Below are 26,149 nucleotides of genomic sequence, written 5' to 3' on the forward strand. Positions count from 1 at the left end.
CATAAATCACAGCTGTCACTGCCGCGCATATTGATTCCAGAAGTCATAACTCATCTGGCGGAACAATGTTACCACAATGTATGGGAATATTACACGTGTGCGCATCCTCCACGCATCTGACATGAAACCTCACTTTATTAAAATAGCTGCATAGGCATAGTATAAATACACATCATTTAGGAAAATACATTTATTTTACTTCATGCAGCGCCCCCTTGTGTATTCTTCAGACCATTCTTCAGGTTGCCTAGCAACCATCTGACTTCCTGTCTAGGTGACCACCATTTGAATACATGTACATACAGTACAGACCAAAAGTTTGGACACACCTTCTCATTCAAAGAGTTTTCTTTATTTTCATGACTATGAAGGCATCAAAACTATGAATTAACACATGTGGAATTATATACATAACAAACAAGTGTGAAACAACTGAAACTATGTCATATTCTAGGAGGTTCTTCAAAGTAGCCACCTTTTGCTTTGATTACTGCTTTGCACACTCTTGGCATTCTCTTGATGAGCTTCAAGAGGTAGTCCCCTGAAATGGTCTTCCAACAGTCTTGAAGGAGTTCCCAGAGATGCTTAGTACTTGTTGGCCCTTTTGCCTTCACTCTGCGGTCCAGCTCACCCCAAACCATCTCGATTGGGTTCAGGTCCGGTGACTGTGGAGGCCAGGTCATCTGGCACAGCACCCCATCACTCTCCTTCATGGTCAAATAGCCCTTACTTTCAAAGTTTTGCCAATTTTTCGGCTGACTGACTGACCTTAATTTCTTAAAGTAATGATGGCCACTCGTTTTTCTTTACTTAGCTGCTTTTTTCTTGCCATAATACCAATTCTAACAGTCTATTCAGTAGGACTATCAGCTGTGTATCCACCTGACTTCTCCTCAACGCAACTGATGGTCCCAACCCCATGTATAAGGCAAGAAATCCCACTTATTAAACCTGACAGGGCACACCTGTGAAGTGAAAACCATTTCAGGGGACTACCTCTTGAAGCTCATCAAGAGAATGCCAAGAGTGTGCAAAGCAGTAATCAAAGCAAAAGGTGGCTACTTTGAAGAACCTAGAATATGACATATTTTCAGTTTTCACACTTGTTTGTTATGTATATAATTCCACATGTGTTAATTCATAGTTTTGATGCCTTCATAGTCATGAAAATAAAGAAAACTCTTTGAATGAGAAGGTGTGTCCAAACTTTTGGTCTGTACTGTACCTTCCAATCTCTGCAGGGCAATTTAAAGGGGTTGTCCACCCTTTTACAAGTAATGGCCTATTGTCAGGATAGGCCATCACTTTCTGATCAGCGGGGATCTGACACCCCGCACCCCCCGATCAGCTGTTCTGCAGTAGCTATTGAAGTGATAAGGAGCAGCGCTGCAGTAACCACCTCCCAATGGATGGAGCTGACCAGTTCTGATGCAAGAACTACTGCAGGACAGCTCATTGGTGGAGGTTTTGGATTCTCACCAATTAGAAAGTGATGGCCTATCCTAATTAAAGGGTTGGAAAACCCATTTAAGACTCAACCCATTTCACTTGGGGACACTCGAAACAACATTTGTGCAATGCAAATTTGCATATGTTCCACCCACTTTGGACACACTTCAATGGACAATCCCATGCAGAACAGGATTGATTGGGAGGTAATCATGTAGGTGCATTTACTGAAACGGTCACTAGTTCTAGCCAGGCACAGTAACCTGTCGCTCTAGTACATAGAGTAAGCATAATAGAGTGCATGAAAGATCACAGAGCGTCAGCATATACTACATGAAACTGAAGAAAAATGTAAAGTTATATACTCTCTGTCTATTGAGTGGTAGACTTCAGGGAGACATGGCAGCACAGCTCACGTGTAATATGCATAGACAGCACGAAAATATTGTAACTTCCTTGAAAATAATAAAAAAATCTAAACTTTTTAAGCAACATACACTCACCTAAAGAATTATTAGGAACACCATACTAATACGGTGTTGGACCCCCTTTTGCCTTCAGAACTGCCTTAATTCTACGTGGCATTGATTCAACAAGGTGCTGATAGCATTCTTTAGAAATGTTGGCCCATATTGATAGGATAGCATCTTGCAGTTGATGGAGATCTGAGGTATGCACATCCAGGGCACGAAGCTCCTGTTCCACCACATTCCAAAGATGCTCTATTGGGTTGAGATCTGGTGACTGTGGGGGCCATTTTAGTACAGTGAACTCATTGTCATGTTCAAGAAACCAATTTGAAATGATTCGAGCTTTGTGACATGGTGCATTATCCTGCTGGAAGTGGCCATCAGAGGATGGATACATGTTCTCATTCTGTTTACGCCAAATTCGGACTCTACCATTTAAATGTCTCAACAGAAATCGAGACTCATCAGACCAGGCAACATTTTTCCAGTCTTCAACTGTCCAATTTTGGTGAGCTCGTGCAAATTGTAGCCTCTTTTTCCTATTTGTAGTGTAGATGAGTGGTACCCGGTGGGGTCTTCTGCTGTTGTAGCCCATCCGCCTCAAGGTTGTGCGTGTTGTGGCTTCACAAATGCTTTGCTGCATACCTTGGTTGTAACGAGTGGTTATTTCAGTCAACGTTGCTCTTCTATCAGCTTGAAGCAGTCGGCCCATTCTCCTCTGACCTCTAGCATCCACAAGGCATTTTTGCCCACAGGACTGACGCATACTGGATGTTTTTCCCTTTTCACACCATTCTTTGTAAACCCTAGAAATGGTTGTGCGTGAAAATCCCAGTAACTGAGCAGATTGTGAAATACTCAGACCGGCCCGTCTGGCACCAACAACCATGCCACGCTCAAAATTGCTTAAATCACCTTTCTTTCCCATTCTGACATTCAGTTTGGAGTTCAGGAGATTGTCTTGACCAGGATCACCCCCCTAAATGCATTGAAGCAACTGCCATGTGATTGGTTGACTAGATAACTGCATTAATGAGAAATAGAACAGGTGTTCCTAATAATTCTTTAGGTGAGTGTATATTTTTAGTGATCCTGTTGATATTATGTTTTTTGGAAGACAGAGGCGGGCCTAAAGAGGGCCAGCCCACGAGGGGAAAGGATAAGAAGGTACTTCTTACAACATGTGAAAATGAAGAGTACCTTGTACAAGTAAGAACTCACCATCTACTTGTCAGTCAGGGCATCAAGTCACTTTTTTTGTCTGTGCACGTCTCCAATATTGTCCTTAAAGGGATTCTGTCATCAGATTTGAGGCCTATAACCTAAACAAATGGCCAGGTCCCCTACTAATACCCTGAATCCGAAACTGACCTTATTAAATGCGCCTGTGGCTCTATTATCATATAAAACAGGTTTATATAACCTGTCACTCACGTACCAAATGTGTCCAAGGGGACGTCTCATCATGCAGGGTGCCCGGCTGCAGCCATCTCCTTTCGGTGCCTGCAGCCGGGCACCCTGCATGATGAGACGTCCCCTTGGACACATTTGGTACGTGAGTGACAGGTTATATAAACCTGTTTTATACAAACCGGATTCCAAAAAAGTTGGGACACTAAACAAATTGTGAATAAAAACTGAATGCAATGATGTGGAGATGGCAAATGTCAATATTTTTTTTGTAATAGAACGTAGATGACAGATCAAACGTTTAATCCGAGTAAATGTATCATTTTAAAGGAAAAATACGTTGATTCAAAATTTCACGGTGTCAACAAATCCCAAAAAAGTTGGGACAAGTAGCAATAAGAGGCTGTAAAAAGTAAATTTGAGCATAACAAAGAGCTGGAAGACCAATTAACACTAATTAGGTCAATTGGCAACATGATTGGGTATAAAAAGAGCTTCTCAGAGTGGCAGTGTCTCTCAGAAGCCAAGATGGGTAGAGGATCACCAATTCCCACAATGTTGCGCAGAAAAATAGTGGAGCAATATCAGAAAGGTGTTACCCAGCGAAAAATTGCAAAGACTTTGCATCTATCATCATCAACTGTGCATAACATCATCCGAAGATTCAGAGAATCTGGAAAAATCTCTGTGCGTAAGGGTCAAGGCCGTAACACCATACTGGATGCCCGTGATCTCCGGGCCCTTAAACGACACTGCACCACAAACAGGAATGCTACTGTAAAGGAAATCACAGAATGGGCTCAGGAATACTTCCAGAAACCATTGTCAGTGAACACAATCCACCGTGCCATCCGCCGTTGCCAGCTGAAACTCTACAGTGCAAAGAAGAAGCCATTTCTAAGCAAGATCCACAAGCTCAGGCGTTTTCACTGGGCCAGGGATCATTTAAAATGGAGTGTGGCAAAATGGAAGACTGTTCTGTGATCAGACGAGTCACGATTCGAAGTTCTTTTTGAAAATCTGGGACGCCATGTCATCCGGACCAAAGAGGACAAGGACAACCCAAGTTGTTATCAACGCTCAGTTCAGAAGCCTGCATCTCTGATGGTATGGGGTTGCATGAGTGCGTGTGGCATGGGCAGCTTGCATGTCTGGAAAGGCACCATCAATGCAGAAAAATATATTCAGGTTCTAGAACAACATATGCTCCCATCCAGATGTCATCTCTTTCAGGGAAGACCCTGCATTTTTCAACAAGATAATGCCAGACCACATTCTGCATCAATCACAACATCATGGCTGCGTAGGAGAAGGATCCGGGTACTGAAATGGCCAGTCTGCAGTCCAGATCTTTCACCTATAGAGAACATTTGGCGCATCATAAAGAGGAAGGTGCAACAAAGAAGGCCCAAGACGATTGAACAGTTAGAGGCCTGTATTAGACAAGAATGGGAGAGCATTCCTATTTCTAAACTTGAGAAACTGGTCTCCTCGGTCCCCAGACGTCTGTTGAGTGTTGTAAGAAGAAGGGGAGATGCCACACAGTGGTGAAAATGGCCTTGTCCCAACTTTTTTGGGATTTGTTGACACCATGAAATTCTAAATCAACATATTTTTCAACTTAAAATGGTACATTTTTTCAGTTTAAACTTTTGTTCCGTGATTTATGTTCTATTCTGAATAAAATATTAGAAGTTGGCACCTCCACATCATTGCATTCCGTTTTTATTCACGATTTGTATAGTGTCCCAACTTTTTTGGAATCCGGTTTGTATGATAATAGAGCCACAGGCGCATTTAATAAGGTCAGTTTCGGATTCAGGGTATTAGTAGGGACCTGGCCATATGTTTAGGTTATAGGCCTCAAATCTGATGACAGAAGTTTTTAGCATAAGTAATAAGATAATTTTACTCTCTTGGTCAGTACAGTGATAGCAAATATATATGTTTTTTTTGTTTTGTTTTTGTATTTTACTACTTTTGCACAATAAAAGCTCAGTTTCTAAGAAAATGCTTTTGCATCATCACATCCGAAACCCATAACATTTTTTATTGTAACTTTTTTTTTTTTCTTCTGAACGGGCTGTGCGAGGGTTTGAATTTTGCTGGAAAACTTGTAGTGCTCATTGGTTGTATTTTGGGTTACATACAGTACGTCGTTTTGAACTCTTTTTTTTTTTTTTTTGTGGTATATATATAAAAAAAAAATAATAATATTCTGGAATTTTTTTGTTTTATGGTGTTCACTGAGAATGATCAATTACAGGATCATTACATAGCTGAGGATGTTACGGATTTTGAGATAACAAATATGAGTAATGGATTTTATTTTTTAATTTTTTTTCCATTTTTTTTTTTTAATTAAAACTTTATTTGTTTCTTACTTTTTCCACTTGTTGGTCCCACATGGGGACTTAGACATATGATCATTTGATCTCTTACATAATTAAAGGATAACTGTCACATTTAGACCCTAATTTCAATTTTCATATATGTAGTTACTAATAACATGATATTCCAGAATCAGTTACTATTAGACTGACTTACCCCATATTTAATAAGATTCAGCCCTTAGCAACCAGTCTGCATAAAACTGCAATACACTATTCAGTTAAGATGGCCGCCACTGCCATCACCCTGAGGCTAATCCCACCTGCCCTCACTAGCCAGTAACAATAGCCCCCCAAAAGTGTCAGTAACCAGAGCCCTCCCCCTAAAGGGTTAATCTCCTGCAGCACAAAGGGGTCCTCTTACCACATGTTGCTTTCATTTATACACTGAGCAGATGGCAGATCTCCCTTCCCTGGTGTGCGCTGCTTCAACTCTGCATTCTCCAGCTCTGCTGAGTGAGGGAGTGTCTGCCAAGCGCAGGGACAGGGAGAAGTGCACACAGCCCAGGCACTGTTATCAGCTGCTGGGGAGGACCTGACTTTAATCATTTACTTACAGTCCCTGGCTGTCAGTAATGTGAGCCTACCTCTGCGTCCTCTGTCCTTCAACAGATGGACGGACCATGCCTAGCAACCCTATTTTAAGCACAGGTAAAAGTAGGCAGTACAGGGAACAAAAATGTGGAATTAAGGGGTAATTGAATACACAGTGAAAAGTTAAAATAGGGTCACCAAGGAGATATTAATCACCACAATCCAATACTCAAAAAAAAAAAAAAAACGACAGTTATCCTTTAACTGTACTACTTATCTAGTACAGTGTATTATGCTATCAGTAGGAAACTGACAGGCTATCTATTTGGCCATGTCTCTGACATACACAGAAGGTAGACCTGGGGGCCTTCTTTAGACCCTCATCTGCAATGTATATGCATGAACACCCCGCAATCGCATTCGCGGGATACCAATGGGTGACATAAGGAGTCCTCTCCTCTGAAACCACTTAGATGCAGCATTCACTATTGACTGTGGCTTTGAAGGGGCTAAACAGACAGGATTGGATGGCCCTTCCGATCATGCCATTAGAGCAGGTAAAAAAAAAAACATACAGCAACTTAAAGTATATTGTTTCTATAGGTTTCTGTGGAGTTGGTATATCCCAAAAGAATGGCCTTTTATTATACAATGGACACTTTTGCTTGTGATTTGGTCCATCCACTGCTGTATTATGAAGGCATTCTCCCTTTAGAAACATTGAGTAAAATACAGTGCCATATGGAGGAGTCACAGCAGTATATAACCATAGGATCTCTGTGGACTGGGTTCAATTTTCTATCTCCACAAACCTTACTACCCAGGGCTCCTCCAAAGATCTTGGAACCTACAACCACTGGGGAATGTCAACCTTGCTTGGAGTTGTCTATTGATCCTCAGCACTCTCTGCATAAATAACTACTCTAGTAGAGATTATATTTTTTAATGTACAATATTGTGGAAAAGTATATGGCTCCTTCCCAATTTCTTCTATTTTTGCATATTTGTCAGACCTCAATGTCTCAGTTTATTAAACTACTTTTAATATTAGACAAAGATAACCCAAGTAAACACAAAATGCTGTTTTTAAATGTTGTTCAGCCCCTGACCTGATCCTATCTGAAAAAGTTATTGGCCCCTTAACTACTGAATGATCTACTTAACCTAGTTCAACTTCACTAGCCACTACTAGGCCAATATGCACAAGTGGACTGAACTTGGAACTGTGGTGAACCTTCCCAAGAGTGGCTACCAAAATTTTACCAGGACAATTCATCCAGGAGATCACAAAAGAACCCAAATGAACATCTAGAGAACTGCAGGCCTTACTTTCCTCGGGTATAGTCAATGTACACGATTCCACAATCAGAAAGAAACTGGGCAAAAACGGAATGTATGAGTTGCAAAGTTCAAACCACTGTTCACCAAATAGAACAAAGGCTTGTCTCGTATTTGCCAAAACGCCCTACCAATTTTGAAATAATATTCTGTGGATTGATGAGTCAAAGGTGAAACTTTGGAAGACATGGGTACCATTACATCTGTGGTAAAGTTACCACTGCATTCAAACATAAGAACATTATACCAACGATGGTGGCAGTGTGATGGTCTAGGGCTGATATGCTTCAGCAGGACCTGGATGACTTGTCTTAAATGATGGAAGGATCAGAAAATCCTGAAGGAGAATGTCCACCCATTACTTTGTGACCTAAAGGGCAGTAGGGTTCAGCGATGGACTGGCCATCGGGAGTACCGGGAGAATCCCGGTGGGCCGATCGAATTATGGGCCGGCCAGGGCCGCCATCGAGGGGGGTAAAGCAGATACCCCAGTAAGGGGCCCGGACCACGGGGGGGCCCGGCCGGTCCCGAGCCATTTTAATTTTTTTGCTGTCACCTGTCAGTGTGTTAACACTTTAAAATCAGCGCTCATCTCTTTACTAACTGACTCAGCTCCAGTAACAGCAGGCAGTGTGGGGGCGGCGCTCACTCACTGACGTCACACGCCTGCTCCTCCCACTAGGCGGCGCAGGCGCGTGACGTCAGTGAGTGAGCGCTGCCGCCCGCACTTGTTACTGGAGGCTGGAGGGTGGAGGGAGCTGAATGTAAGGTACCGTAGTAAAGAGATGAGCGCTGTGTTAAAATTAAAGTTACTGTCTGCAGCCTGCAGGATATTACCGATTTATTAATGTATACTAGTACTGTGAGTGGCGGGGAGGGGGATCTATGGATGACGGCACTGTTATAGGGAGGGCGGGGGATCCGTGGATGGCACTGTTATGGGGGGGGGGTCTGTCATGTGGATGACACTTATGGGGGGGGGCCGGGGGGTCTGTGGATGACACTTATGGGGGGGATCTGTGGATGGCACCATTATGGAGGGGGATCTGTGGATGACACTGTTATGGGGGGGATCTGTGGATGACACTGTTATGGGGGGATCTGTGGATGACACTGTTATGGGGGGATCTGTGGATGACACTGTTATGGGGGGATCTGTGGATGACACTGTTATGGGGGGATCTGTGGATGACTGTTATGGGGGGGATCTGTGGATGGCACTGTTATGGAGGGTATCTGTGAATGGCACTGTTATGGAGGGGTATCTGTGGATGACACATAGCATAAGATGCTATATACGGTATGTGTCATCCACAGATCCCCCTCTATAACAGTGCCATCCACAGATCCCCCCATAACAGTGCCATCCACAGATCCCCTCCATAACAGTGCCATCCACAGATCCCCTCCATAACAGTGCCATCCACAGATCCCCTCCATAACAGTGCCATCCACAGATCCCCTCCATAACAGCGCCATTCACAGACGACCCCCCATAAGTGTCATCCACAGACCCCCCCCATAAGTGTCATCCACAGACCCCCCCCCATAAGTTTTACTTATGTTTTTTTTTGAGTGTGTTTGGGAAAAATAAAGTGGGCCGGTCTGGCTGAAGTCCAGGGCCACTTTATTGTCCCAGTCCATCCCTGGTAGGGTTATGCAGCAGGAACATGAGCCGAAGCACACAAGTAGGTCCACCTCTGAATGGCTCAAAAGAAACAGAATTAAGATTTTGGAGTGGCCTCATCAAGGTCCTGACTTTGATCACATTGAGATGATATGGCAGTGTGGCAGGACCCTAAACGACCAGTTCAAGCTCAAAACCCATAAAATGTACAGTAGCTGTAGTCATTGCTACCAGGCTTTGCACAACCGTGATTAGGTTTAGGTGGGGCAATTACTTTTTCATATCGGTGATATGGGTTTTGAATAATTCTTTACCTTCGATAAATGGAATGATCATTTTGTGTTTTCTTGTGTTTTTATCTTACATTATAATTAGTTGGATGATCTGAAACATTTAAAGACTACAAATTGGCAAAAACACTTTGACAACTCTATCATCCATTACTTATGCCATAGAGTAAATAATCCAGTTCCAGTACCTCCCCGTAACTATGCCTGTCGTCTGTTGAGTAACTGATGTATGGAGAATAGGAAATCATATCGGGACGGTCAATGTTATAGATGGCTTTATCTTTAGGAAGAGCCGCCAAATCCTTGTAGTCAATGATCTCGTCTCCAAGTTTTGCCTAAGGAAGAAAGGAAAGAAAGAGATGAAAGACAGGTAAGGAGGAAAACAGAGCAGGAAAAAACTGTGAAACAGAGGTGATCATTTGAAGGGAGTAAAGAACAGGGGTGGAGAACATTGATCTATTAGATGGAAGATGGCAGTCCTTGGAAATGCCAATCATTAAAGGGGTTTTGTGGGACTGAAATATTGTTGACCTATCATTACAATGGGCCATTAATATTTTAGAGGTGGGGATATAACATCCGATAGCCCAGCTTTTCTGCCTGTGCTGCCTCCCCTCCCTTGTTTACATAGGCACAGTGACATATATAAGGCTGTGCCTCTATAAACAATGAAGGAGACCACTGAGGTCCAGGGTAATAGGTCATCAATGATTAAAGGGGTTATATATGACTGATGTAAATATATGTCTTATACCTCACATGGATCCACCTAAACCCTTCCCCCCGTTCATGGTGCTATTACTCTGCAAAATTCTCTTCAGGCTGGCAGGATGTGTGCCCTTTCTGCTGCAGCTTTTTCCCTATCACAGCTCAATGGATGTGTCCTTACTGCTGCAGTTATCTCCCTATCACAGCTTATGGGGCATGTTCTTTGTGTTGCTTCTCTCTATCACAGATCTGGAGGCCTGTAGCTCTGCTGCATCCCTCTCCCTGTAACTGTCACGGCTTCCAACAGCAAATATGACTGGTGGCAGTTGAAGGATGGAACTGAGCATGTGCGACCATCCCAGTAGGTGGACGTGAAAATTACTATACAGATTAAACACCAGAGGATGCCATTATAAAGAAGTAAAGAGAATATCACGACAGAAAGTAAAAAAACTACATTTTAAGTTATATCAAAAACTTTTATTTCATTTTTTTTTTTTTTATGTCCAAAATGCCCTAAAATATTTTTTTTATTTTACTTTATTTATTGATTTTGACTTTTTACTAAAGAAATTTCCACCTAAAGCCCTGATTTAAATTCACTATTCTGGCACATCAATGACTTCCCAGCGGTGTACGGAGTACGGACTCTGCATTGTATCAATGGGGCCGCAGAGAACGGAGCACACATTGCTGCTCCTGCCTGTGCCCCTCGTAGATTTACTAAATGCTGTCTTAGCACATGGGTACCCTGTACCCATGTGCTGTGCCAGGATTGGCTGAGCGGAGAGGCTCCTGCCTGTGCCTGCTTCACTGAGCTAAAAGTCCTGCATGTCAGCTCTTAGCTTAGCGGAGCAGGCACAGGCAGGAGCCTGCTCCGCTCAGCTAATCCTGGTACAGGGTACCCATGTGCTATGCCAGCATTTAGCCAACCTCAGGGGGCACAGGCAAGAGCAGCAATGTGTGCTCATGCCCGGCCCCATTCATAACGTATAGACTTCGTACACTGCTGAGAAGTTAGCGGTGTGCCAAAATAGTGAATTTAAAACGCGCTTGAAATCAGGGCTTAAGGTGGAAATATTTTTTTGTAAAAAGTCAAAATCAATAAATAAAGTATATTAGAAAAATTATTTTTAGGGAATTTGGGACAAACATGAATAAAAGTTTAGTTACGCTTTAATGGTGGCTCAACCCCTTTAAGTTCCAGAAAACCCATTTAACATAAAACTGACTCTGTAAAGACTAACGGGAATACTGCTGTAAATAAGAGTAGGCTTAAACATTGAGCTCATCCTGCCATACTATTTCTCCTGACCCCCCCCCCCCCCCCCCATACACATACAGCCTTAGTATGGCCAAGCAGGTATGTACTTTCAGTGGGTACAGAGGAGACACCTGTGGTGGCGGCTTATCAGGCACTGAAATTCAACATGGCTACATGTAAAATAAATGTGTTATGTCACCATATCCTGAACCAATAACTTTTTTATTTTTCCCTCAACAGAGCTTGTGTCGGGGCTTATTTTTTGTAGCTTTGCAGTTCTTCTGTCGTTTTTATTGGTATCATTTTGGGAAACATGCAACTGTTTCATCATTTTTATTCTATTTTTAAAGGGGGAAGATGAGGTGACCAAAAAACAAACAAACAAAAAAAAAAAAAGGAGTTCTGCCATTGTTTTTCTTTTATGTTTTTAAAGCCGTCTTTATCTGCCATTTGCCTTTCTCCATTTTGTCTGGTTTCATTTATTCATTTATGTGTGTTTAACAAAAAATATATTTCATTGACTGAAGAGGTTTAATATAAGTAACACATTCGGATGGCATGCAGGTGCAAGATTAGAGATAAAAATAAATGACTCCCTACTTCATTGCAAGGTTTTCAAGGTTTATGGCAGATAACAAACTGTCCTCCCTACATCGTAATTATCTATATTTTTAGAAATGTGCTAAGAAGGCTGCCAGATGTATCGGCACTATGACCAGTATATGCATCTGTTGTCAATGTGTCTACAAGGCAATTACTACGTCCAATATGTGTCCATTTTTATCTTAATTCTGGATCAGGGGTGTAACTACCATAGTGGCAGACCATGCGACTGCTATGGGGCCCAGGGCAAGGGGGGACCTAGTCTTGGTTGGGATCATCTCCTCTTCTACTGGAGGTGAAAACTTGGTCAGGACTCTACCCTCTAGAGAAACAACTTTTAGCAAATGAAGCAGTGGAGAAAATGGCCCAAGGGTCATTGAAAAGGGTTTAGGCGGAAACCCTTCTGTCCTGTGTGGGGGGCCTGGTGTGATCCTTGCTATGGGGCCCTTACTTCTCCATGTACGCCACTGTTCTGGATATTCCCATACTTTTCCAGACATGCGTTGATGTGAGCTGTTTATCAGTAATATATTCATTCATTTATTTTTCATTTTACTACGAAAATGATTGCTATAACGTCATACTACACTGTACAGTAACCACCCAGGAATTGTCATGGAGTTAGGAGGGATAATCCCCACAGCTCTTGTGAAATTCAACTTGAATTTATCATTGCTCTCTGGCCATAATATACTTAACTTAAAAGGGTTGTGTCACAAAACATACTTAAATTCTTCAAACCAGCCCCTGGATCTGAATACTTTTGTAATTGCATGTAATTAAAAATTTTGTATAGCCAGTGAGCTCGTCAATAAAATGTATCTGTATAGCGCCACCTGCTGTTTGTTCTTTTCCTTATTTTTTGTCCGTCTCAGGTCGAACGTGCTCAGTTTAAATAAATCTTCAACTGCCAACACACATTCTGTTTGAAGCTGTGTTAGTTACAGGGAGAGAGCTGCAGCAGAAAGGACACCCTCCCCTTTGAGCTGCTAGCTTGATATAAATCCAGCAGAGCAATGAATGGGGAGATCTCTGGATCCATGTGAGGTACAGGGCTGGTTCTAGCTTTGTTAGAAAGAGATTGTCATGTGCTATATGATGTCTGATTGTCATTTTTACATCCATCATGGCATAAGCCTTTTTAAAGGGGTTACCCCATGACTAATCTAAAAAATGAAAATCAGACATCATATAGCACAGGGGTACTCAACTGACAGACCGCGGTCCGAATCCGGACCATGGTTGCCACTTGCCAGCTGTCCGGACCCCTGCACAGTGGCGTGCTAAGGATGGAAGCGCTCATTGCTGGAGCGCAGGGAGCTTCTGTCCTGTCACTCACCGCTCAGCTCCTCGCGCTCCTCCCTTCCTTCAGGCCGGCGGCGCTCTGAATGGTGAGGCAGGAAGACTTCTCCCTGCTCCACCATTCAGCCTGCAGGCACAGATCGTGCTGCCGGCCGGTGTGGGCGGAGCCTGCAGACTAGAAATCTGCATAAGCTCCACCCACACAGTGCTGCAGCTCGATCTGTGCCTGCAGGGGAGAGAGGACTGTGAGCTTCAGGAACGGGACAAGATGAGTAGTTACTGTGTGTTTTTTGTTAGTTTTTTTAACACAGAGTGGCAATGGGCATTTGTACTCTGGAGGGGGCACAATGGGCCTTTGTACTCTGGAGGGGGCACAATGGGCATTTGTACTCTGGAGGGGGCTCAATGGGCATTTGTACTCTGGAGGGGGCACAATGGGCATTGCAAATGTGAAGGGGGCACAATGGACATTTCTACTCTGGAGCGGGCACAATGGGCATTGCTAATTTGAAGGGGCACAATGGGCATTTCTACTCTGGAGGGGGCACAATGGGCATTTCTACTCTGGAGGGGGCACAATGGGCATTTCTGCTATGGAGGGGGCACAATGGGCATTTCTAGTATGGAGGGAGTACAATGGGCATTTCTACTCTGGAGGGGGCACAATGGGCATTGCTAATGTGAAGGGGGCACAATGGGCATTTCTACTATGGAGGGGGCACAATGGGCATTTCTACTATGGAGTGGGTAGAATGGGCATTTCTACTATGCAAGGGGCACAATGGGCATTTCTACTATGAAGGGGGCACAATGGGCATTTCTACACTGAAGGGGCACAATGGGAATTTCTACTCTGAAGTGGGCACAGAGAGGATTGCTAATGTGAAGGGGGCACAATGGGCATTTCTACTATGGAGGGGGCACAATGGGCATTTCTAGTATGGAGGGAGTACAATGGGCATTTCTACTCTGGAGGGGGCACAATGGGCATTGCTAATGTGAAGGGGGCACAATGGGCATTTCTACTATGGAGGGGGCACAATGGGCATTTCTACTATGGAGTAGGTACAATGGGCATTTCTACTATGCAAGGGGCACAATGGGCATTTCTACTATGAAGGGGGCACAATGGGCATTTCTACACTGAAGGGGGCACAATGGGAATTTCTACTCTGAAGTGGGCACAGAGAGGATTGCTAATGTGAAGGGGGCACAATGGGCATTTCTACTATAGAGGGGGCACAATGGTCATTACTACTATGGAGGGGGCACAGTGCACAGAGGGCATTACTACTGTGAAGGGGGCACAATGGGCATTACTAGCACAGAGGGCATTACTACTATTAAAGGGGCACAATGGGCATTTCTAATGTGAAGGGGCACAATGGGCATTTCTACTCTGGAGGGGGCACAGAGATCATTGCTAATGTAAAGGGGGCCCAATGGGCATTTCTACTATGGAGGGGGCACAATGGGCATTTCTACTATGGAGGGGGCAAAGAGCACAGAGGGCATTACTACCATGAAGGGGGCACACAGGGCATTATTACTGTGAAGGGGCACAATGGGCATTACTACTATTAAGGGGCACAATGAGGATTTCTACTATGGAGAGGGTACAGAGGACATTATTACTGTGAAGGGGGCACAATGGTCATTACTACTATTAAGAGGCACAATGGGCATTATTACTGTGAAGGGGGTACAATGGGCATTACTACTATAAAGGGGCATTATTACTGTGAAGGAAGCATAATGGGGATTATTAATATGAAGGAGGCACAATGGGGATTATTACTATAAAGGGGACACAATGGGGATTATAACTATGAAGGGGGCACAATGGGGATTATTACTATGAAGGGGGCACAAAGAGGGCATTACAACTGTGAAAGGGCACAGATAGGGCATTACTACTCTGTGGGGAGGAACTAAGGAGGCATCACAATGTGTCAGGGGCACTAAGGAGCATCATAATGTGTGGGGGCACCAAGGGATCACCCTGCTGTGAGGGTGCATTCAGGGGTATCATACTCTGTGGAGCACTAAAGGGATATGATACTGTCTGAGGGGCATTAAAGAGGCATCATTATTGTTAGGGGGCACTGAAAGGACATTCTTACTGTTTGGTCAGCAGAAAGGAGATAAGGTGGGCTTGGAGGTGTGGATTATTGTAAAAAAAAAATAATAATAATAAAGCAACGCTACATGCCAATGGTGTTGCCCCTTTTTATATATATTTTTTTGTTTTGCAGCTCAGACTTTCATCCTACAGCAGACTCAGGTATGTGGACCTTTACCAAAAGTACTTGAGTACCCCTGATATAACACATGACAATCTCTTTCTAACAAAGCTAGAACCAGCCCTGTGCCTCACATGGATCCAGAGATCTCCCCATTCATTGCTCTGCTAGATTTATATCAAGCTGACGGCTCAAGGGGAGTGTCTTTTCTGCTGCAGTTTAGGGGGCGTGTCTCAGCTCTCCCTATCACAGCTCAGGAGGCGTGTCTCAGCTCTCCCTATCACAGCTCCGGAGCCAGCTGAAGGATGAAACTGAGCATGTGCGGCCTTCTTAGTGAGCAGGACAAAGAAATAAGAAAAAATACAAACAGCAGGTGGCGCTAAACAGATACATTTTATTGAATAACTATTTTATTGAATACATTTTATTGAATAACCAGGGGCTGGTTTGAAAATTGTAGAATATTTTTCGTGGGACAACCCCTTTAGGTTTTACTCCAGGAGTGACCCTTAGACATGCTTGAAAAATTACCCTAACAGATTTTAGCGCTAACAATAGCATTCACCACATGTGATAAATAACATTATATTTTAATTTTTTAATTCTTAACTTATTTTTCTTTTTAAATTTAAGACATTTTCAGGTACAGCAATACCAGTTGTTTGTCTTTTTTTATTTATTTTTTTTACATAAGAACAGGGTTTTTTTTGGATAACTTTATTACTATATTTTAGTTTTTTTTTATATTTTTAAAAAACTTTGATTTTAACATATTTTTTTTTGTCCTCTTGAACCTGCAGTCGTTAGACTGCTTGTACTATTCATAGCAATACCTCTGCACTGCTGTGAATGGTGATTTTGCCCCAATAGAAAATACTGGACAGGTTTAGATAAATAAAAAGGGGGTGTTGTTTTGGGGGCCTGACTTAACACTGGGTGTTTTTTTTTACACCAATGCTTCGATCAAATGTTGAGTTTTTGCAGCATTGCCCTTTTGAAAAAAAAAATTATGTTTTTTTCCTGTCATTTTTCATATAAAATGCAATAAAAAAAAAGAAGCAAAATGAAGTCTGAACAGGTGTAATGAATGATCTCTTATGGAGAAGCAAATAACTACAAATCCAGGAAATATTCATCCCCTCCACCTCTTTCAGTGCTGACCCCTGTACCGAGCACCCCTATGCAGGAGCCCAGTTTGCCCTGGTTTGCCATACCGGTTTATTTTGTACCTTAAATTGAAGTTGATTGTTTATGGTGACAGTCAGTGAGAGAAAATGTCTGTTCTGAGAGACGGATATCTTCAGCAGGCCCTGATGCCGTAGCAACTGCATTGTGAGGGTGTCGAAAGAAGGGCACAGGGAGCCATTGCGGCATCTGAGAGGTTAAACAGCTGGGGTCTGAATTAATCTCTGATCCCAGCCACTACAGGTGGGTGTCAGCTGTGTAATACAGCCAGCAGTGCCTTAGCTTTCTTGGGCATGGAGTTCTCTAGACCTTCACAGGTTGCCACTGCAATCCTCTTCCACTCCTCCATGACAGAGCTGGTGGATGTTAGAGACCTTGCTCTCCTCCACCTTCCGTTTGAGGATGCCCCACAGATGCTCAATAGTGTTTAGGTCTGGAGACATGCTTGGCCAAGTCCAGCACCTTTACCCTCAGTTTCTTTAGCAAGGCAGTGGTCGTCTTGGAGGTGTGTTTGGGGTCATTATCATGTTGGAATACTGCCCTGCGGCCCAGTTTCTGAAGGAGGGGATTCTGCTCTGCTTCAGTATATCACAGTCAGTGCCGGTTTTAGACAAAAGGTGGCCCTAGGCGGAAATAAAAGCGGGGCCCCAAACTCTGAAGTAATGTATCAACAGTCACATTTATTCACTTGACGCAAGGGGTGAAGTCACCGCCACAGTCCACGATTGGTTGCAGGCAGCGTCAAAATGGATGATGACATCCAGAGACCTGAGCAGAGTTCGGAGAGCACCGGAGCCGAGAGCCAGTGTCAGGAGGCAGGTAAGGCCCAGTTCACACTTCAGTTATTTGGTCAGTTATTTCCATCAGTTATTGTGAGCCCAAACCAGTAGTGAAGCCTACTCAGAGATAAGGTATACTGGAAAGATTTCCTCCTGTTCCGTGTTTTTGACATACACCTGGTTTTGGCTCACAATGATTGATGGAAATAACTGAAGTGTGAACTCAGCCTAAGGCCTTATGCACGCGGCCGTTGGGTGCATTGGGGACCGCAATTTGCGGGCAACATCCGTGCGGCCACCGGGATGGATCGAGACCCATTCAAATTAAATCGGTCCGTGATCCGTCCAACTGTAAAAATAATAGAACATGTTCTATTTATTTGCGGTGCGGAGGCACGGATGGAAACACCACGGAACCACTCCGTAGTACTTCCGTGGGGTTGAGACCCATGCTTCCGTTCTGCACCGCATCTTCCGGATTGTGGACCTGCTGTATGCGGGCCGCAATATGGCCACGGCCGGGCAACGGCCGTGTGCATGAGGCCTAAGGTTGATCATCATATCACGGACTTGAATGCGTCCGCAATCCAGAAGAAGCAGTGTGGAACGGAGGCATGGAACCCCATGGAAGCACTATGGAGTGTGCGGACGGATTACGGACCCATTCAAGTTAAATGAGTCTGTTTCCGTCTGCGGCAACCGCATGGTGCCCGTGCATTGGGGACTGCAAACTGCGGTCCCCAATGCACGGAACGGCTGGGATACGTTTGTGTGCATGAGCCCTAAGTGTGCTTCCCTTAGCAAGTTTGGCCAGGAGACCTACTTTAGGCCGCATGCACACGGCTGTTGAGCGGCTGTTCCCTGCATTGGGGACCGCAATTGCGGTCCCCAATGCACGGGCAACATCCGTGCAGCGGGCCGGACTCATTCAACTTGAATGAGTTTGTGGTCTGTCCGCACTGGAAATAAATATGACATGTGATATTTATTTGCGGTGCGGAACAACGGAAAGAAACACCATGGAAGCACTCCGTAGTGCTTCCGGTGTTCCGTTCTGTGACTTCATTCCGCATCTCCGGAATTGCGGACCCATTCAAGTGAATAGGTCCGCATCTGTGATGCATGGTGCACCCAACAGCTGTGTGCATGAGGTCTTGCCCTGTTAAATAACCAGAAAACACCTGAAAATAGTCACTGTTACCAGTGCTCTGTATATAGAGACAGCAGGGACATGTACATAATGTGTTCTCTGCACTCAAAGTAAAAAAGTAAATAACAAATAGAAAGAAATCTGAAAAAAAATAAAATTTCAAGTAAAAATGAAAAACAGTGGATTTCTTTATTTATACTTTATGGCATTGAGTGTTGGGTGAATAAAGGAATCCACTTGTTTCACTGAAGTCAAAATGCTGCCTTTCTTCCATAACTTTAGATAGATAGATAGATAGATAGATAGATAGATAGATAGATAGATAGATAGATAGATAGATAGATAGATAGATAGATAGATAGATGATAGATAGATAGATAAATATGAGATAGATAGATATGAGATATCCCAAAAAAATAAAACACAAGCGGCACAGCAGGAGCAAGGTGAATGACGCTGTGCCAGCGGCTGTGGGAGTGATTCAGCATCCAAGGAAATAGAAAAAAAAATCCACGCTGCTCACAAAAGTTGTTCAAAGGTCGTGTTCTTTAATCACCAATGTGACGTTTTAGTCCTCTAAAGGTATTTTCACACTAGCGGCACGGACCTCCGGCAGACTGTTCCGGCGGGTGAACAGCCTGTCAGATCCGTCCTGCCGCTAGTTCACGCGTCCCTTCGGACTGCCGCTCCGTCCCCATTGACTATAATGGGGGCAGGGGCGGAGTTTCGGCGGCAGCGCACGGCGGGAGGCTGCCGGACTAAAAGTCCCCGCCGGAAAAGCCTGATGCTAGTGTGAAACTAGCCTTAGCAGTATTTTTATAATGCTTGAGAAAAGGTAAGAGGACTGAAACATCACATTCAACAACTTTTGGTAGCAGTGTGGCATTTTCTTTTCTAGATAGATAGATATGAGACAAATAGATAGATAGATAGATAGATAGATAGAGATATGAGATAGATAGATAGATAGATATTAGATAGATAGGAGATAGATAGATAGATAGATAGATAGATAGATACAGGATAGATAGAAATTAGATAGATAGGAGATATGAGATAGATAGATAGATAGATAGATAGAAGATAGATAGGAGATTACATTATATTATATTTAGATAACTGTGTTCCAGGCAGCAAATAGTTAAAAAACAACAGCTCCAAGGAGGCGGGGGGGGGGGGGGGGGGGATGTGTTGGATGCAGAGGACAGGTCCTGTATATCTCTGCAGGCTGCAGGCTGCCTCCCCGCCTGTTAGTCCGGGGTCTGGACTGTCCGGCTCCACCTATTAGGGCACATCAGCTAACAAGCAGCCCTCGTCATTGATTGCAGCACAGAGAGGAGAGAGGGGCCGGAGCACATATGTCAGGTCATTGGAGGGGGACATTCTGAACTCACCAGTACACCTCGGGAGCAGGCTATAGGAGGCCATTACATTCCCAGTGCAGGAGCCGGTGTGCAGAAGACTGCTGTGGAGCCGGGCTACAGTGAGTGGGAGCCACCAGCTCTCTTCCACATCCATCTGGGCAGCTCAGTGGGGGCCCCATTTAGAGAGGGGGGCCCTGAGCAATTGCCCTGTTTGACCCTCCCCCCATAACGTCGGCCCTGGTCACAGTACATGTTGGCATTCATGGTTCCCTCAATGAACTGTAGCTCCCCACAGCCGGCAGCACTAATGCAGCCCCAAGCCATGACACTCCCACCACCATGGTTTACTGTAGGCAGGTCACCCTTGTCTTTCCTCATCTGGTTACCGCCACACAAGCTTGACACCAACTGAACCAAATAAGTTTATCTTGGTCTCATCAGAGCACAGGACGGTTCCAGTAGTCCATGTCCTTAGTCTGCTTGTCTTTAGCAAACTGTTTGCCGGCTTTCTTGTGTATCATCTTTAGAAGAGGTTTCCTTCTAGGACTACAGCCATGCAGACCAATGTGCGGCGTATGGTCTGAGCACTGACAGGCTGGCCCCCCACCCCTGTAACCTCTGCAGCAATGCTGGCAGCACTCATACAACCTCTGGATAGGACGCCGAGCACGTGCACTCAACTTCTTTGGTCCATCATGATGAGGCCTGTTCTGAGTCAAACCTGTCTTATTAAACCGCTGTATGGTCTTGGCCACCGTGCTGCAGCTCAGTTTCAGGGTTTTGGCGATCTTCTTATAGCCTCGGCCATCTTAATGTAGAGCAACAATTATTTTTTTCAGATCCTCAGAGAGTTCTTTGCCGTGAGGAGCCATGCTGAGCTTCCAGTGACCAGAATGAGTGAGTGTGAGAGAGCGATAACACCAAATCTAACAGACCTGCTCCCTATTCACACCTGGGACCTCGTAACACTAATAAGTCACATGACACCGGGGAGGGAAACCAACTAATTGGGCACAATTTGGCCATTTTTACTTAGGGGTGTACTCACTTTTGTTGCCAGCGGTTTAGACATTGATGGCGGTGTGTGGAGTTATTTTGAGGCCACACCAAATTGACACTGTTATTCAAGCTGTACACCGACTACTTCACATTGTATCAAAGTGTCATATCTTCAGTGTTGTCCCAGGAAAAGATATAATACAATATTTACTAAAATGTGAGGGGTGGACTTTTGTGAGATACTGCATATAAGTAGTTGTCACCTTACATCCACTGACTGATGAAGGGTTCACACTCTTAAGCAGCCCCTGCTTAGGAAATACTAACCTGGATCTTATACCTAAGATTAATTACTGCCGACCAAAGCTAATTAGAGGGCACCCCACCATGTAAATTAGGGCACACAACCATATTATGGCTGCAGTCCTGTAGTAGGATGCCCATACCGTATCTATAAACCTCTGATTTCATACAGAACGTTATCAAGGCTTCTACGCCAGCTTTCTAGTGTAGAAAAATAGCACATTTTTGCCCATATCCTGTTTTACACTCCACTCGCCTATTTTCTAAGAAGTGGGGGAACCTAAATGGCCCAACAAAGTTAAAGGGGTATTCCGGTAAAGTAACTTAATTTTTGAAAAACTGCATCAAGGCTGTAAGCTGTGACCCAACCAGAACCCATATCTATACATATAACCAGACCAATTTGTCTAGCTCCTGTGTGAGCCTGCAACACACTGAGAGCATCATGGCGCCTGATCTTCCCTCACAAAACTACAATCCCCACAATCCTGAGCTTGTGAGTGTTGATGGTTACTGATTGGCTGCCTGATATACAGTCCAGTCACACCCCCTCTACTCACCAATCAGCAGCACACTGACACTCCCTTTGTTTCACCAGACATTTAGCTAGAGAATTAATAGCAACACACTGAGCATGCTCGACCTGACAAAGGCTCAGAACTACAGGTCGAGGTCGCCATGGTAATTTATGAGAACACACAGTGGGAAGCAGAGGAAGAAAACTACTTTTATAACTACTGAACGGTAAATATGTGAAATTTACATTATATTAGGTCATTATTGATGATGAATTAGTCTAAACCATAAGTTATATTTATGGTAACCGGACCCATAGAACTGCCTATTCTTGTCCGCAATTGCGGAAGATCTGGGCGCGCTCCGGAAATGCGGATGCGGACAGCACACTGTGTGCTGTCCGTATCCATTCCTGCTCCATAGAGAATGAATGGGTCCGCACCCGTTCTGCAATTTGCGGATGCGGACCCATTCTACGGACGTGTAAATGGACCCTAAGACCGGTGTATGTATGGAGGCCTTACTGGGAAAAGCTTGCACAATTGGGATGTAGTACAAGACACTAAACAAGCAGGAAGTGCAATCAACAGAGGCAAATTGTAGGTAGTAAAGTGACCTTGAAATCCTTCAAACTGGTATTTAAATACTATTGGAATCATAAAAAAATCATTCAATCAGCTCTCCAGGTCACAGGCTTATGCTGAGTACCTTATTTTTCCATTTTTAGCTACAACTTGTAACTAGAGATGAGCCAATTTCTTAAAAATTTTATTCAGCTGCTTCACTGAATTTTACAAAAAAAGAATAGCGGGTGATTGCACCCCCCCTCCCTCATTGTACCCCTCAGATGCAGCGTTTATACATGATCGCGGCATCTGAGAGTAAAAACAGTGTAAAATCCATTTGCTCGCAAGGGGCCGGCCGCCGCAATCTTGCTTGAAGATCTGGTGCAAAATCTCGCGCGGCCCGAGATGACGCTGTTACGCCGGCTGGTGTGTTGACGTCATACGTCACCACGCATGGGATTTCGTCTGAGATCTTCAATCTGGGTGGCAGCGGCCGGCCCGTCGTTATTAAATGGAGTTGGTAAGTATGATTTGTTTTTGCTTTTTTTTTTTAATAACACCATTTCAGGTTAAATCGATTCGCTACCGCGAAGCGCGAGGAAATTCGGCTTTGCGGTGAATCAAATTTGTCCTGAAATTCTGATCGAATTCCACTTGGTTGGATTCGATTCGCTCAACTCTACTTGTAACCTATAAAGTGCAATGGTATACCCAACCTAAGATGCCATAAAGTGAGAGAACAGACTGCGGAAAAAAATATCATTGTAAAGACACATAGGTCTCATTTACTAGATCTGTCTTTGTTGCCTATAACAACCAATCAGAGCTCAGCTTTCATTTGTTAGACTGCTGTGGTGAAATGAAAGCTGTGCTGTGACTGGCTGCCGTGGGCAACAAAGCCTGTCTTTCTTTTCAACAGTTTAATTTAGTTTTGGGCTGAGCCTACAGGCATCTTTGTGTATAGAGCCTGACAGTATATCTAATAGAAATGTCCCAGTAAATACAATATAATCCACATTGTCATCAACTCACATAAATGACTCTGCTTGGAGATCCAGATGTGTTCGAGGTTGGAACTGATATGATGCTCTCCGAAGACGTTCTTGTTTCCTATCAGATTATGAAGTAAATACAACATTAGAAAACGTCACTGTATTTTTTGGGTGCAAATACATTGAAAAATATGACATTCAAGTCAAATGGATGCAATGGAAGACGTGTTGGGCTTCAGATTCACATTGGTGTCAGGGCTGTGACATCACAATTTGGTTTCCATCAGCTAAGCTGCTGTGACATCATCAGTGTGTTTCAGTCAAGTAAGCTGCTGTGACATCATAAGTAAGCTACGGGTAGTTAAAGTGTTTTGACATCACAGTTACATTCAGTCAAGTAAGCTATGACATCACAAGCGGGTCAGGTCAGGTAGGCTTCTGTCAACTTCTGTGACATCACAAGTATATTAAAGTAAGTAAAGCACTGTGACATCACAAGCGGGATTCTGGTAGCTAAAGTGTTGTGACATCACAACTACTTTCAGTCAGGCACGCTACTATGACATCATGAGTGAGTTTCAGTCAAGTAAGCTTCTGTGACATCACAAGTAAGTTTTTGGTAGCTAAAATGTTGTGACATCACAAGCATTTTAAAGTAAGTAAAGCACTGTGACATCACAAGCGGGATTTAGGTAGCTAAAGTGTTGTGACATCACAACTACTTCAGTCAGGCAAGCTGCTGCGACATCAAAACTAAGTTTCCGGTAGCTAAAATGTTGTGACATCACGAGAGGGATTTTGGTAACTATAGTGTTGTGACATCACTACTCCATTCAGTCAGGTAAGCTGCTATGACATCATAAGTGGGATTCAGCCAGGTAAGCTGCTGTCAGCTTCGGTGACATCACAAGTGTGTTAACGTAAGATAAAGCACTAGCACAAGGATTCAAGTGAGACCAGGTCTGCTCAGAGACGTAAAAGCGATGCTAAAGTTATCTGAGGGTGCAAGTTCCTCCGACTAGAACAGTCTGTACCAAGAGGTCTGGAAAAGTAGGACAGTCAGGAGCTGAGAAAGAGCCAACTGAGTCAGCTTCTCGAATATTTCTCAAATATTAACCTCTGATTTACCTTGTTTCTTTCTTCCGTTTTGGCAGCCTGTCTGCAGATTGGATGCCATATTGAATTCCCTACGAACAAATAAAACATACAGGATTGGGACCAAATGTTTTCATTGCCTCTGAATATTAGTATATTCACAAAGAGCAAGCAGAGGTCTTAATAACAGAAACACAAAGAGGGGCATTTACTAAAGTTCTTACGATTGTGGCGTAAAGAAAGTCATAAATTACGGCGCACACCATATTTGTGGCGCAATTTGCGACTTTTTGAGCCTCTTACCACTTTCCTAAAGTGGCGAGAAAAAAAGTGTGGGGCTTAGATGGAGGGGCGGGATAAGCGGGAGGGGGAGGGGGAGGGGGTTTGATCTGCCCAAAATGTACCATTGGCATCATTTATCAAAATGGTGTAAAGTAGAACTGGCTTAGTTGCCCCTAGCATCCAATCAGATTCCTCCTTTCATTTTCTAAAGGAGCTGTGAAAAATAAAAGGTGGAATCTGATTGGTTGCTATGGGCAGCTAAGCCAGTTCTACTTTACACACGTTTGATAAATGACCCCACCTATAGCTGTGAATGGAAAAAAGAATTAGGGACACTGAAATCTGATATGCCTGATCCTTGATTCCACAAGTTATCTATATGTGTCTATGAACAGCGTCATAAATCTTTTATACTCCGCCATATATAAACGGACATGGTTGTAACTATAAGGCCATAGTTCACTTTCCGGGCAGTGTGACGGAGAGACGTGTTAGTCACAGGTTTTGCCGTCGGGACTCAGGAGCATTGGATAAAATAAGAAAAGGTCTCGTAATTTGGGAACATTGGCTGCTTCTAAATATAACAACTGCACCCGCTATACACAGCTCTGCCGGGATTTATAGTCAGTACATAGTGGAGCAGGGTGTTATACGACACTGTCCGGCTCAAAGTGTGCCTTCCCCTTTATATTACTTGTGGCCAATGGCTATAAAATATAAAAAATCTACCAGTCTGTACTATATCTTCCTTATCTATTTTGCCTCCTTAGTCGTTTTTTACTCTTGGGGGCATTTGTTGCAGGTGCACACAATCCTGTGGTCCTCTAGTGGACCCTGACTACAAACAGCCTCCTCTGTAGTCAGGTTCTATCAGTTTCCAATGGGCTCTTAGACTTTTCTCTCTAGGGATCAATCCTGTAGCCTCCTTCTCTCAGTAGTCACACGGCAGTATGTCCCGACTGAGAAGAACCATCTCTGCAGCATCTTGGAGATGGAGGACTGACAACACAGAAGGGGCGGGAATAATTGGCTGCTTCATACACTTTAGGCTCTGTCCGAATCATGTTTATGGCTTCCTTTTAAGCTATACTGCAAATGCGTCCCACAGGTTTTTTTTATGGACACTGTTGTATGAAATAGTTTACACTACTATGCTATTCCCTAGATTTTTTGCGATTGTTTTTGTTATATTTTGTACTAATGTCATATATTGTGTTATGTATCTGCCGTGTCATATGCTTCAGGAATGATAAGGTATGGTTGGCATTAGGAGTGGACCTTACCATTCCA

The 26,149-nt window shown here is 43.8% G+C and overlaps 1 protein-coding gene across 6 annotated transcripts in view; it reads right to left on the reverse strand.

Annotated features, from left to right (window-relative positions):
• The window catches only part of ABLIM2 (actin binding LIM protein family member 2), a 193,937-nt gene that overhangs the window by 76,169 nt on the left and 91,619 nt on the right, over positions 1–26,149 (reverse strand). For 5 of the 6 annotated variants that reach the window (XM_040419155.1, XM_040419154.1, XM_040419152.1 and 2 more), the window contains exons 8-10: positions 24,611–24,669; positions 23,523–23,600; positions 9,697–9,843 (exon numbers count right to left, since the gene is read on the reverse strand). In XM_040419155.1, coding sequence (XP_040275089.1) covers positions 9,697–9,843; positions 23,523–23,600; positions 24,611–24,669 — 284 coding nt within the window. The remainder of the gene's footprint in view (positions 1–9,696; positions 9,844–23,522; positions 23,601–24,610; positions 24,670–26,149) is intronic. The other variant, XM_040419153.1, reaches the window with a different exon arrangement.

This window comes from Bufo bufo, chromosome 2 (genome assembly GCF_905171765.1).
Source record: "Bufo bufo chromosome 2, aBufBuf1.1, whole genome shotgun sequence".
In the NCBI taxonomy this organism is placed as follows: Eukaryota; Metazoa; Chordata; class Amphibia; order Anura; family Bufonidae; genus Bufo; species Bufo bufo.